The sequence below is a fragment of the Mus musculus genome, chromosome 9, assembly GCF_000001635.26.
Source record: "Mus musculus strain C57BL/6J chromosome 9, GRCm38.p6 C57BL/6J".
Classification (NCBI taxonomy): domain Eukaryota; kingdom Metazoa; phylum Chordata; class Mammalia; order Rodentia; family Muridae; genus Mus; species Mus musculus.
Genome location: NC_000075.6, coordinates 105,638,642 through 105,653,285, shown reverse-complemented (window position 1 = coordinate 105,653,285; position 14,644 = coordinate 105,638,642). Strand labels below are relative to the sequence as shown.

The following is a 14,644-nucleotide window of genomic DNA, read 5'->3' as shown; positions in this document are numbered from 1 at the left end:
GTGAGAGTGCTGGCCACACTGTGTACTACTGTCTTTTCTCTGATGACCTACAAGCCTGACCAACACTCTTCACTACCCACAATTCCCACTCCAACCTCTACTGTCACATGTGCTGTCACTTACCCGCTCTTCTCTAACTGCCATTCTATCTACTCCAACATCTGTAGAGGTGACCTGAGCTGAGACTCACAGCAGTGGGGATATGGAACCTGAAGAGGTCACCTCCTATAGTCAGGCAGGACCCCCAGTGGAGCAACAGGGACAAAACCACCCACAAAACTTTCAACCCAAAATCTATCCTGCCTATAAGAAATGGAGGGACAGGGATGGAGCAGACAGAGGGAAAAGGCAACCAATAATGGGCTCAACTTGAGACCCATCCCATGGGCAAGCACCAGTCCCTGACACTATTAATGATACGTTATTATGCTACAGACAGGAGCCTAGCATAACTGTCCTCTAAGAGGCTCCACCCAGCAGCTGACTGAGACAGATGCATAGACCCACACTCAGACATACAGTGTATGGGAGGGACGGAGCTTGGGGACTCCAATGGAAGAGATGGGGGAAGGATTGAGGACTCCAGAAGGGATAGGAACTCCACAGGAAGAGCAACAGAGTCAACTACCCTGGACCCTTGGGGGCTCTCAGAGACTGAACCACCAACCAAAGAGCATACACAGGCTGGACCTAGCCCCCCCCCCAACCCCAGCACATATGTAGTAGATGTGCAGCTCTCTCTTTATACGGCCCCCGAATTACTAAAGCAGGGGCTATCCCAAAAGCTGCCATCTGTCTGTGGAATACTTTCTCTGAACTGGGCTGCCTTGTCTGGCCTCAGTGGGAGAGGATGCACCTAGCCCTGCAAAGACTTGATATACCAGGGTAGATATCCAGGAAGGGCCTCCACCCTCTCAGAGGAAAAGGGGATGGGAGGATGGGGGGACGGAGGGACTGTATGAGGAGGGGATAGGGAGGGGGCAGCAATTGGGATATAAAGTGAATAAACAAATAAATGAAAGAAACAGGCTATTACAGATAATAAAATCACATGTCTTAAAGATCCTGAATTTCTAGGCCTCACTTTATGCCCCACAATACACAAACAGGAAAGACCAGGAACAATATACATTTATGGCAAAAAACTGCCCAACAACCGCCAAGCCTCTGGGGTTATGCCTAGACATAAAATTAGTATCCTCAGACCAGTTTTCATGTATTAATAATGACAGGCAAATAATAAACAAGCTAATAAGCAAGTTGCTTTAAAAACTGTGACAATGTCATCACCACATGTGTGCTATACATTATGTACAAAGACTTCCAAACAGAAGGCCCATTTCCATTAGATCAGAGATATAAATTATGGATTATGTAAATGTCTCAGTGATACGTCCCATGGTGAAGTAAGTATTCAGAATTAGTTCAAGGAGCTGAAAACATGAATCTTTATTGCTGGGTTTTGTGGGTGAGAATTCGAAGTAGAAAAGGTTGGTGTTCATGGCACACCCAACTCATCAAGATGCCACGAATCCTGAGCGCTAAAGTGAGGGGAACAGGGACCTAACTCAGAGCTTCTGTCAACACCATGATCTTTTTCAATTGTAACCGAATGTTCTGCCCTGAAATAAGAGTGTTTGCTCAGGGAAGCTCTGCAAAGGCTACCAGTCTGGATCAGGAGCAGGTTCCTGTAAACATTAGTCTTCTGCCAGCTAAATGAACTATTATTCCAGGCCAAACTGTCAGGATCCAGACTGTACACCTCCTCACTAATAATCCTAGTCATTTTAAATGCAAAGGAATATACAAAATCAAACCCTAAGAATAATTAGCCATCAATATTAATATATACACATACGTATTCATAATTCAAAAATAAAGTTCCCTGTACTGGCTGGTTTTGTGTCAATTTGACACAGGCTGGAGTGATCATAATAGAGAAAGGAGCTTCAGTTGAGGAAATGCCTCCATGAGATCCAACTGTAAGGCATTTTCTCAATTAGTGATCAAGGGGGGAGGGCTCATTGGGGGTAGTGCCATCCCTGGGCTGGTAGTCTTGGTTCTATAAGAGAGCAGGCTGAGCAAGCCAGGGGAAGCAAGCCATGGATTATGAAACATCTCTCCATGGCCACTGCATCAGCTCCTGCTTCCTGACCTGCTTGAGTTCCAGTCCCGACTTCCTTTTGTGATGAGAACAGCAGTGTGGAAGTGTAAGCTGAATAAACCCTTTCCTCCCCAGCTTGCCTCTTGGTCATGATGTTTGTGCAGGAATAGAAACCCTAAGACATTCACACACTCAATTCCTAAAGAAATCAGGAAGCCAAGCGGTATGGCGGTCAGTACTTGAGAAACAAGGGCAGTCTGTAACTAGACAAGGAGCTCTTACCAGCGTAGGCCAGTCTGACGATGGTAGCGTCATCCTGGGCCAGGTGGGCTATGCCGGGGAGAATATACTCTGGATAGATATTGACATCGTTGCGAGGAACCTCTTGGACAAGGGCAAGGACTTTGGTGAGTGTCCTCAGGGCTTCAGCCCGCACTCTTGGGACAGAGTCATTGCTGAAATGCAACAGGTAGGGAGTGATGCGATCCAGAAGGATCTCGACGCTCAGTCTGGGGGCCAGATGCAGGATGAGCTCCAAGGCGGCCAGTTTGGAGTCGCAGGACTTCAGTGTCTGCAGGCAGGACGTTATCACGGACACCAGGACAACCAGACCACTGGCCCTGGACTCCCCTTCTGCTTTTTCTGGCAAATCATGTCCACAGAGGTTGTGAATAATGTTGCCCAAATCTTTCCGTATAACCAAAATCCGCTCATCTGCAGAGAGAAAGGTTTCCTTGGCGAACTGGGCCATGTAAGGCTGAAGGAAAGTATAAAATATCTCAGGGAAGGCGTTGCCTCGCTGCTGCTTCAGGTAGTCCTCAGCTTCCAAACGCTTCTCGGGCTCACGGTTAATCATCTGAGTTACCTACATGAAAGGAGAAAAGGGTCCACTTTAGAACATGACATGCAAGCCAGATGGGGTGCCTCACACCTGAACCCCAGCACCCTGGAGGCTTGGGCATGGCCAGCCTTCTTGACTAATAACAAGTTTAAGGCCAGTTGGACTGCATACAATCTTGTCTATATGCAAGCACACAGGCACACACATATGCACGCGCACACACACACACACCAAGTCAAACCAGATGAAAGTGACAAGAGTGAATCATGAGATCTAAGGGATTTGCTATCTCTTTGACCTTTTTTTAGAACTACAAACTAATTATGTCACCCATCGCCCTAGAAGGCAGCGGATGTCACACACGAATGTCCACAGATATCCTGGTAGGTAAGAGGTCATGCTTGTTTTTCAACGTTTGTTGTTAAAAAGCAACAAACCTTCAGAGAAAAATGAATAGACACAATTGCACACACAAAGTAACACATGAGTCTGGAGGAAATTGCAGAGCTCCTGAGATAATTTCCAGAGCCCCAATTATGAGTTCTGGTTTAAAGTACACTCCCACAAATCCAAAGGATTAGCACATGGCTTAAGTGTTGTTCAGTTGAGTTGAGAGAAGTTTAATCAAAGGTGGAACGTAGCTCAAGGAGTTAAAGCTGGCAGCGCCACGTGAGGTCCTGTGTTAGATCCCAGCACTTCGATGATATAAAATAGTAGGGTGGAGAGACTCAGCACTGAAGAGAACGTGCCAGCTCCCAGCACCCACATCAAGTGGCTCACAACCCCTCCAGGGGATCTAATACCTCAGGCCTTTGCACTCACATACATGTGTACACACACAGACACACACACACACAATCTTCAACAAAAATACTGCAGAGTACTCTAAGACACCACAACCTCTTACGTGACCCAGAGTCACTATGACAGTGTCAGTCACTTTTAAAAGATGTCCTCACACAGGGACAGACTTTTGATCGGATGGCCTTGCACACAGTCCCTCAGCCCTGTGCTACCATAACCATGTGACTGCGGGGCTCTCTTCAGAACAGCCCACATCTGCCTTGATGGGAAAACACCGTTACTGTGCTCTGCTAAATGCCTCCCTCTCTCCACTGCAGATGTCTGTCTGCTTCATTCCTCACGATCAAGTTCTCTCTAGGCCAGCCTCTCCCAAGCCATGCAAACCCACAGGTATAGTGCACTTCCAATCTGCCCAAAGCAAAGAGTTATGATTATCACAGAACAATAGATAATGGATTTGTCTTTCTCCTTTTTTTTTTTTTTTTAATGTCAGATGTACTTTATGCCTGAGAGGGAAAAAATAGTGCATTTTTAAAATAAGGTATCAAAAGTGTGTTTATTGGCAATAGGTTTTATTCCAGATTTGTTGTGGAGGACGGACTGGATGTCTTGCCTGTCATCCCAGCACTCAGAAGGCTGAGGCAGGAGGTCTGCCCTGAGTGAGCTAAGAGTGAATTCCAGGCCAGCTAGGACATAGTCAGGTAAAACTCTATGGCGCGTATTTGTAGCATAGTTACCAAGTCTCTGATACTGCGATCTTCAATTTTGTTTAGCACTTGTTCAGGGAAAAAATGTCCGTTTCTATACGCCAGCAGCTGAGAGAGATCAAACAAAGGTACGCCTTCCGTAAAGAGCTCAGCTATCACGCAACCTGGAAAATCAGACACAGTTCCGTTAGAATGAGATGAGGAGGTCATGTAATGCTTATTAGAATTCAGAGAAGTCGGGATACTCAAAGTGCAAAACCCCAAATGAACTGAATTTAATGTGTGCTGCAATGTAGGTCTAAGGGCTTGGTCAGCAGCGGGGAAGCATGACACCAATCACTCCCTTTCCTCTTTCTTAAAACACACACACCAACAAGGAGCTTAACACCCATAAGAAACCCTGGTACAAATAGAGCATTCCGCTCATAAGAACTGCTAGCCAGCAGCTAGCCGGCTGCCCATCACTAAACAAGCAGTGGGTGCTGCCCGCCCGTAATAGGTGCTACCAGCACAAAGAGGTAAAATCCTGCCTCAGCCAAGCTCCCTTCCTAGAAAGGAAGACAGAACATAACTAATGAACAAATTTCATTTGTAGTGTTAAATATTACAAAAATATACCAAGTGCTAAAAAATTTGGGAGTAAACTAGAAAAAAAAAAAGGAGAAATAATTAAACTAACATAATCTTCAATCAAGAATTTTTTTAATTACCTACATTCCCAAAAAGCACAAAACAATTTTTTTTCCGTACAAAGCAATTTTATTGAGTCATTATATGACATGCAGTTACCAAATCTCATATAGAGACCCTTAAATAATTACTTTACAGCCTTTGTACCTGACGGGTACTCACCCTAATTATTAGTGAATATTAGTTAGGCCTCTGTCACCCAGCAGTAAATCCTTTAATGCCTATTTAAAACTGCTAGAGCCACTGGGCATGGCAGCACACAGCCTTAATCTCAGTAGCCGGAAAACATCATTGGCAAGTGGATCTCAGAGAGTTCGAGGCCAGCCTGATCTACAGGTTCCAAGACAGCTAGGACTCCACAGAGACCCTGTCTCAGAAAAGTCAAAACCAAACCAGACTGCAAGCTCCTCATCCTTTCTCTCACCGCTACTTTCTGCACAGCACCACCTTCCGCTGCCTGTCCATTACCGCTGTCCTCACTGCAATGCAAACTCTATGTTTCCCCCCATTTTGTGCACGGAAAAGTCCCCATCAACTAAGCTAATTCTGATACATAATAAGCATTCAGTAAATGTGTTAATTCCTAGTTATACAATGTTGGTTTCAAAGTAAAGGACTTCAAACAAGAGCTATTTTTAAGGAAAAGAAAAAAAACATCAAGTTCTGAGGCCAATAAGATACATCAGAGGGGACAGGCACTTGCCACCAAGTCTGATGACCTAGGTTCAATTTCCAAGTCGCACATTCTGGAAGGAGAGAACCCATTCCCACAAGCTGTCCTCTGATCTCCAAACACTCCCTTGCAGGCACACGCTCGCATATGTGCCCGTGTGTGTGTGTGTGTGTGTGTGTGTGTGTGTGTGTGTGTGTGTGTGTGTGTGTGTGTAAATAAAAGGTTATGTCAAAATAAATAAATAAATGTAATATAAAATATTTAACCCATCATATGTGAACAAGAAAGATCTGAGCAACACTGTAAGCCAACCAGATCTAAAAGCATCAGTATGACATCCTACCCATGACAACAGAATACAAACTCTCTGGAGCCTATAGATTTCGCACAATCTAGACAAGACCTCAGCTAAGGCACAAAAGGACTCTCAACACCATGGTTTAGACAAAATTTCAGTGAACTCCAAGGCTTCCTGTGCTGAACTCCATTCTCACTATGAGGTATGACAGCAAAAACTTAATCTGACAATGGTGTCAGAGGTGAGACCTCTGGGAAGTAATCAGAATTAAAATCCTGAGGGAAACCTCTCTGTGAACCCAGGTAGCTTCAGAAGATAAGAAACCACCATACAGAGACACACATGTGTACTCTACACTCTGCAACATACAGAGGCACACATGTGTACTCTACACTCTGCAACATACAAAGGCACACATGTGTACTCTACACTCTGCAACATACAGAGGCACACATGTGTACTCTACACTCTGAAACGGAGGGCCAAAGTAAACAATGTCTTTCTAAAATCGACCTGGTCATGGTGCTTTATCTCAGCAATAGAAAAGTAGGCAAGACGACTCCTAAATAATAAAAGGGGCAAGGGAGCTTGGGAAGAGTGAGAGTGGTGGTACATTCCTGTAACTACACGGAAGGCCAAAGCAGAAGCGAAGTTAAAGAGCAGTCAGGGCAATGTAGCAAGGGCTGTGATGTAGCTCAGGGATGCAGTGCTTGACTGTTAGTTAGGGGAGAGCCTGTGTTCCCTTCCCAGTGTTGAGAGGAAAATCAAAAGGACATTTTACACACACACACACACACACACACACACACACACACACACACACACACACACCATAAAAAAAAACTTACGGGGGCCCCTTTTACTTAGGCCTGGCTGAATGGTTCTTGCAAAGATGATTGGCAAGAAAAGGGCCATTCTGCCACCTGCAAGGTGGTGGTGACCCCAACATCCACTGTCAACAGTCATAAGTGCATCTGTGGAGTGGGCTTCAAGAAGTGTGCCCCTCAGGCACTCGGACAAATCCACAAGTAGGCCATGAAGGACTCCAGCAGAGCCATCTGGGCCAAAGGAATAAGAAGGACTGTTGCATAGCATAGCTGTGTGCACTTGCTCACAAAATGTAATGAGACCTCGCCAACCAAGCAAGCGCTACCCTGCGCTACTCTGCAATCCTCATACCTGGCTCAAAATCTATACTAGGATGCGGTCTGATGGGTGTCAAAAACAGTTTAAAACTGCTTACAAAACAAAACAAAACAAACTCATATGGACCAGGGGATCTGCTCGGTCAGAAAAGTGCTTGCTTTGCAAGACCCAGGCCCTGAATTAAAACCCCAGAATCCACATTAAAAAAAGCTGTGTGGAATGGTCCAGGCTTCTAAGTCCAGAGCTGAAGACAGAGCTTGGATGATCTCTGGGGTTCACTGACTGGCCAGCTTCCTGCCCAGGGAGAGACCCTGCCGCAGAATAAGTAAGAGTGGACAGGGAACTTACCAGTACGGAGACAACACTGGGCTGGTTCCTTGGGTACTGCTCACTGTGCACGAGCGCGCACGCACACACACACACACACACACACACACACACACACACACACACAGCCCTCTATGAATATACACAAATAAAACCTCCATGTGACTCAACTAGCGTTCTGAGTGAATGCACAGCAATAAATTCCAACGCTAAAAAGATGCCTTGTAGGATCCTCATACACTGCCTGAAACCAACTACCCCAGCAAACGCCAGTCCCTCTGTCGGCCTCAGCTTGAATGCCATCTCTCTAAGGGAGGCCTGCTCTGACACTGCCTCTCCACCTATCACTCCCACAGAGGCTTACTTAGCTGTGTGCTTCTGTAGCAGCAACTGTGCTTCTCCCCACCACGGCAAACACCCGGGGCAAACACCCGGGGCAAACACCCGGGGAAACGTACTTTTTCTCTATCCTCAACCTGACATGTAGCCTCCTCCTGTGCCGCCAGCACTGCGTAGTGTGTGTTTTGAATGTCTGAATGAGAACTATTTCGAATTTTCTCATCACTTCTGCATGTCCAATGAGGACATCGTGTATCTGTCTGAAACCGTCTGAGAGGGCCTAGCAAGAAATCTTTGAAAAGCAGGCAATTTACGCAAAACCACGTTTCTGTTTGGCAGTAGAAAAAAAAAAATATGCAAGTTAGCTGATCTGACTGACTCACACACCTGCCGAAAAGATGTCCATGGCTCTCTTCAGCTCTCCCCGCGCTCTCTGATTGCTATTCAGGTCGACAAGCGGGGTTGAGGGGTCTCTCATGTACTCTAACTCGGTGGCGAACATCCCACCGTCAACGAAGCGCTCGGGAGCTATGTAGCATGTCCTCCTTCTCGAGGTGTCAAAGAAATAGTTGAAATCCGCTGGGTTGTCCTCGGGAAGATACGTGGGCTTAAAACTGGCGAAGTCGGTTAGGAGGACCCAGTTCCAACTGGTGACCATCACATTCTCTGTCTTGATGTCTCCGTGGCGGACTCCAGATTTGTGCGCTTGGTCCACGGCCGTCAGGATCTGGAAGGCGATCCAGCGCTTCTCGATGTTGTTTAGGAACGGGCGGGTACTGATGCGATCGTAGAGGTTGTCTCTCACATACTGCCGGAACAGCATGGCTGCTTTCTCAGACGCCTTTTCTGCTGCTTTCTGGAAGGGGAGGCAGTTCTGGGCGGAGTGGAGCCTGATTTTCAGTTCCTCCAGCTCCTGTTTATAACTAGTTAAGGGTAACGTGGGATCCTGAATTGCAAAGACCTTCACAACCACCAGGCCTTCCCGGTGCTTGGCTCGAGCGACTTTAAAAAACCGAGTGCTTCCCAGGCTCTTATCATACTCAAAGTCATGGATGTCTGAGAAATAACTCTCTACAGACAGGATCTGGGAAGGAGCGATGCCAGCCAGCTGATTTCCCATAATGCCCAGCACCTCTGGGACAGCAGCTTAACACAGAACACCTGGGTAAAAGGATGTCGAGCAGGAGAGAGATTAAAATGGAGAGAAACAAAGAAACAGTGAAATCGCCATTATTTGGCCTTTTCCTAAAAGACATCTGTACCTTTACCTACTATGTGTGTGAATGTGAGTCCCAGATCTGTCTCAAATTCAGAAAAAATTATCTAAGTAGATTTTATTACTTTTATCTAAAAATATGGTGCTACGTCATGTCATTCTTTCCAGCCGCTAAACTGTTTAATTACATACATGCCTTCAACATTTTATTTTAGAGATAAGGTCTGTGTAGCCCAGGCTTGGCATGGAACTCTCTATGTAGCCCGAGAAGTGAGTTTGAACTCCAGATCCTCTAGCCTCCACCTCGTAAGGGCTGAGATCCCACTATGCACAACGTAGTCCCTTCAACATTAAGCTAAAAATGTTAAAAACATGCATTCACTGTGTGATACTATTAAAGTCGTAAAAGTACCGTATGCCTCGGTCCTTGTCCGGGAAAACTAGTTTACTTGCAAGTAAGAAACACGCTAAACGCTTAAAAGAACGAATCACATGATACAAACGGATCATTTTAAGTCCTGGGAGGATCAATCAGATCTATAGAATTAGCATCAACTGGGCCTTGCATCCTCGCAGTGATGTCTCCCTCCTCCTAAACCAAGGCAAACTCCTCCAGTTTGCAACAAGAAACCCCGCCAGAAACATTCAAGAAAAGTAAGCCGAAATGCACACTGCCCCAAGTTACCTAACCCCACATTTTGCAGGAACTGTCTCCCTACCCCATAGTTGAGCACTCAGGAAAACATTTACCCCAGGCCTCTGGCAACTCAAAAGTCGCTGAAAGATCCCAGGGAGGTCTTGGCAGAGCTCCGAGGGGCTTGGGCGTGAACGGAAGCCGGCCAGGAGAATGTTTTCTGTGAGGGGTCTTCTTTCAGACACGGGACCGGGGTAGTTGGGGCAGGAGCGCAGACACGTCCGAGATCTAGAGCTGGGGGTGAACAACTGGGAGAGCAAACACACTCGGGACTCCGGACACCCAGCAGCCTCGCTGCCGGCTCCTCCCCTGCCGCCCTGGGCCCCCGCGGGTTCGAGTCCCCGGATCCCAGGGCCTTTGCAGCAGCCCTGGACAGGGACAGGGACAGGGACAGTGCCCGTCCAGGAAGACGACTTCACCTGCGGCAAACGCTGAACTCCCGGGAAAGCCTCCGGGTTGACCTCACTTCCTGTTGAGATCGGAAGTGACGGACGGAGGCTTGAGGAAGCGTTCAGTAGGAAGCCGGTTGCTAGGAAACAAGGGAAGGAAGCGTGGCCTCGCTGCCTCAAGCAGGAGGTGCTTTTCTTCACTAACTCTGTGACCAATGGCTCTAAGTAAACTTACCCACGTACTTAGAAAACCTAGCTCCCCCACTAAGTTGGATTTCAACTTTATTGAGTGAGAAGCTATGTGTCATAAAGTTCGTCGGTTTAAAAAGTGCACAATTGGGGTGACACGAACCTTTAATCTCATTACTCAGGAGAGGTAGATGGATTTGTTAGAGGCTAGCCTGTCTATAAAGAGAGATCCTCTCTCCAAAAAAAAATGTATGTATGTATGTATGCATGCATGCATATTTTGTATGTACACACACAAGTTATCTCGGTATGGCAGAGCCAAAGCTGTCATGGCTTCACAGCAGGAGTAAATCTTACAGTGAACCTACACAACACCTGGCATTTTAAGTCAACCATTGGTTGGGGAAGTGTATGCACCCTACCTCTCTGTGATAAAGACTTGGCTTCTAATGTATTCTAGGAGAGAAACCACTTTCTTCAATTGACTCCCTACTGAGTGCCCACCAGACTCCAATGGATAGCCCCAAACTCACTGCCTAAACTCAGTGAGTCTTGGAAAAAAAATATTTGAAAGTGCTGGTTAATTAGGGGTGGGGGTATTACAGTAATCACATTATACATGTATAAGATTGTCAAAAAATCAAGTTAAAACCATTTTTCAAAGTGTCAAGATTGGCTGGTTTTAATTCTTTATTCATTCTATTTTTGAAAGCAAGGTCTCGTTCTGTATTTCAGGCTAGCTGAAATACATCCCCCTGCCCCAACTTACTGGGTGCTGGAATTACCTGGGTGCATCATGGTAAAAAGAATGGGTCTTTGCTGGAGTTGTGTTCTAATTTTCTTGCTTTTGCTACTGTGCTGGTTCGAATGAGAATGGCTCCCAAAGGGTTGTATATTTGAATATCTAGTCCCTAGTGGGTGGGCTATTTAGAGGACTAGAAGGTGTGGCTTTATTGGGGGAGGTGTGTCACTGGCTTTGAGGTTTAAAAAGCCTAGGCCAGGCCCAGTGTCCCTCTCTTGCTGCTGCCTGTTGACCAGGCTGTAACTCTCAGCTCCTGCCTGCCAGCTGCGATGATTGATCCCTGCCACGGTGATCTTTGACTAACCCTCTGAAACCTTAAACTGTAGCCTCCCATAAGCCTGAAGCAGGCTAAGCCAGAACTTGATCTTGCTGCCACTAAGGAGATTATCTAGGGTGGAGCCTAGAGCACTCTATTGTTCTGCCACTGCCGCTGTTCCCCTTCAAGATACTGCTACCTGCTGAGAGGCCCCAGAACTATTCTAGAGACTACACCCTATTCTGCATGTCATCACCTGCGGCTGGTTCCAGGCTCCAAGGATGAATTGGCGGGAATGGACTTCCCCGCCCCCTCTTTTATAAAGCATGTCCACCATTAAAAATTTGAACCTTGATCAGAACCCTGTCTTGGTTCCATCTTCCTCTGGTCGCCTAGTTTCCCTCTCTTTCAGCACCGGCCTGCTATTCAGGTGTACCCGTCCTTGTGAGCCGCTGGACGGCTCGCAACATTAAGCAAGCCGCTTAAGAAAATACTTTCTTTTATAAGTGTTGCCTCCCCAGCACCAAAGAGGAGAGGGAGAAAGCGGTTGTTTTTAATATATTTTTACAGTTCTATAATAGCTATAATCTGTTTCACCAAAAGGAAAAGCCTGAAGCTGTGAGCTAGCCCTCGGCCCCTTGGCCTTTACGTTCTGAGAAACTGCTAAATTATTTTCCAAAGTGCACACAGCCTTACATCCCCACCAGCACAGTGTGGGGCTCCTGATCCCTCTGTGTCCTTTCTAGCGATGACATCATCCATTTTCCATTATTAGAGCATCTTGGTGGGTACAAAGTGACATCTCCTTTTGGTTTCATTTGCAGTTCCCCGAGGATTTAATGACGTTGAGCATCTCCTCGTGTACCTGTTGCCCATTCATTCGTCATCTCTGGAAAATGTCTACTTAAATCCTTTGTCAAAGCCTTAGATGTAGCTTGGTGTTTGATTGTCTGGTCTGCTTGGGACCTCAAGGTCAACCCCCTGGAGTCTCAGAATCAAGTCATAAATACTTTGTATGCAATTGATTTTTCTTCTTTTAAAACCTTTTTAGGTTTATATGGATGGATGCTTTGGCTGCGTGTGTTTATCTGCACCACATTCATGCCAGTGCCTGTGGAGGTCAGAAGGAGGCATCAGATCCCTTGGAACTGGAATCACATGTTAAAGATGAGTGTGAGCCACCACATGGATGCTGGGACTCAAACCCAAGCCCTCTGCAAGAACAAGTACTATAAACCTCTGAGCCCCCTCTGAGCCAGATGTGCACAGTGGTGCAGGCCTTTAATCCCAGCACTTGGGAGGCAGAGGCAGAGCCTGGTCTACAGAGCAAATTCCAGGCCAACCAGGGCTACACAGAGAAACCCTGTCTCAAAAAATGAAAACCAAATACCAACAACAACACTGAGTTATCTCTCCAGCCCCAGACATTTTAAGTTTTAAGCGTTCTTTATATGGAGTCAGGCATGGTGGCTTGTGACTGTTCTTAATATGGGGTCAGGCACATTGGCCTGTGACTGTAACCTCAGTGCTCAGTGGCAGATGTGCTAGAATCAGAAGATCCAGACTTGGCCTGGGCTATATACACGAGGCCCTGTCTCAAAAAAAAAAAAAAAAAAAAAAAAAGGTGTTTTTTTTTTAATGTATTCAAGAAACACAAAAGGTTTTAATCCAAAGCTGAATTGTTTTTTAAGCATCCCTGCCAATATTCTTTTCACTCTTCTTTATCTCAGTAGGCAGCACTATCGATGACTAGGCTCCTCAAACTATAAATCTGGAAGTTGTTAGGGCATCTTTGGTACCTTCTTTGGCCAAGGTCACAAAAGGAATGAAGCAAGGGTCCACAGCAACACTCAAGCTCTGTGGCAATTTTATTGAAAGCAATCAGGCTTTTTATAGCCTTATCAGAAAGAGAATACAGTGGCAATTGCCAGGATCAATACTGTTGTAGTTGCCAGGATACGATGATGTTTTCAAGCCATGCAGGGTACACAAGATTAATGTCTAAGACCAATTGTCTTGTCAGGCTGCTAAGCTGCTGTGACTTCCAAGGGCTCATACAGAGAAGCACAAGGGCGCTTGAAAGCTTCACTGCCCCAGGGAGTGTGTTGGTCTCTCAGGAACTGGAAGGTACACTGTTCCCCAAGAGCCACAGACACTAACCTGAGAAATCTAAGACATATGCCTCTGAAGGTAGCTAGGCCTGGCCAACTCCATGGTTCCCTGTACTTCTCCCATCTCTCTTCTTTGAAGTCTCCTTCCCCCAATCATTTGTCCCTGGTGCGATGTCACCAAGCGATGCCACTGTTCCAGGATGAAAGTGAAACAGCCATCATCCTATGTTTAACTTTCAACACCTCCATAGGGAAGACATTATTTTTATGTTTCTTTGATGATTTTCTCTGAGTCTTTTATGGTTTCATTTTGTTTCCTTAAATTACTGAAGTATAACTTGACCATTGGGTTTTTTTTTGTTTGCTTGTTTTGTTTTTGTCTAGAGAGATGCCCAATTATCCACAAACTCCAACAGTGATCCAATTTCCTTTCTTACTTAAAATGACATAGTTATCACATATCAGCTACCTGTGTATATTTTGGTCTTCTGAACCTCTTATGTATTACATTGCTATTTAGTTTTCAGTAGTTTGAATAATTATACAATGCTTTACTATTGGTAAGATTAGTCCTAGAGTGATCTTTTAATAAATAGAACTATAGTGTGGGGAGTGGTGGCCCATGCCTTTAATCTCCAGCACAGGGCCATGGATCTCTCTGAGTTCTAAGCCAGCCAGGACTACATAGTGAGACCCTGTCTAAAAATAACCTACAAGAGTAGAATCATAAGACACCTTGTTTATAGAATTCTGGAAATGCATCCTCATTTTGAGGTTACAAGTCTTTAGCTTATGAATAGCTGATTGTTTCTGGGGGAGGGAGAATCCATTTTTTTTAGTATGTGTCCACACACACACACTATTGCTTATGCTTCTGTGAATAGCCAGAAGATATTTTAACATTGCTATTGTATTTCTGACTCATACCTTGTGTAAATGCTTTAAACACTTCTCCAATAGAGAAATAGTACTAGGAAAAGCCAGACTGGCAGCACAAACTAGACTCAGTGGGTTACAAAAGAAGAAACAAGGGTGTGATGTGGGGAGTGTGGCATAGA

General features: G+C 45.7%; 1 protein-coding gene across 1 annotated transcript in view; it reads right to left on the bottom strand.

The window, feature by feature from the left end:
- The window catches only part of Pik3r4 (phosphoinositide-3-kinase regulatory subunit 4), a 44,661-nt gene extending 34,370 nt beyond the window's left edge, over nucleotides 1–10,291 (bottom strand). Inside the window, exons 1-4 of the mRNA NM_001081309.1 lie at nucleotides 9,896–10,291; nucleotides 8,317–9,090; nucleotides 4,487–4,620; nucleotides 2,387–2,969 (exon numbers count right to left, since the gene is read on the bottom strand). Coding sequence (NP_001074778.1) covers nucleotides 2,387–2,969; nucleotides 4,487–4,620; nucleotides 8,317–9,049 — 1,450 coding nt within the window. The 5' untranslated portion in view covers nucleotides 9,050–9,090; nucleotides 9,896–10,291. The remainder of the gene's footprint in view (nucleotides 1–2,386; nucleotides 2,970–4,486; nucleotides 4,621–8,316; nucleotides 9,091–9,895) is intronic.
- Between the last annotated feature and the right edge of the window lie 4,353 nt (nucleotides 10,292–14,644).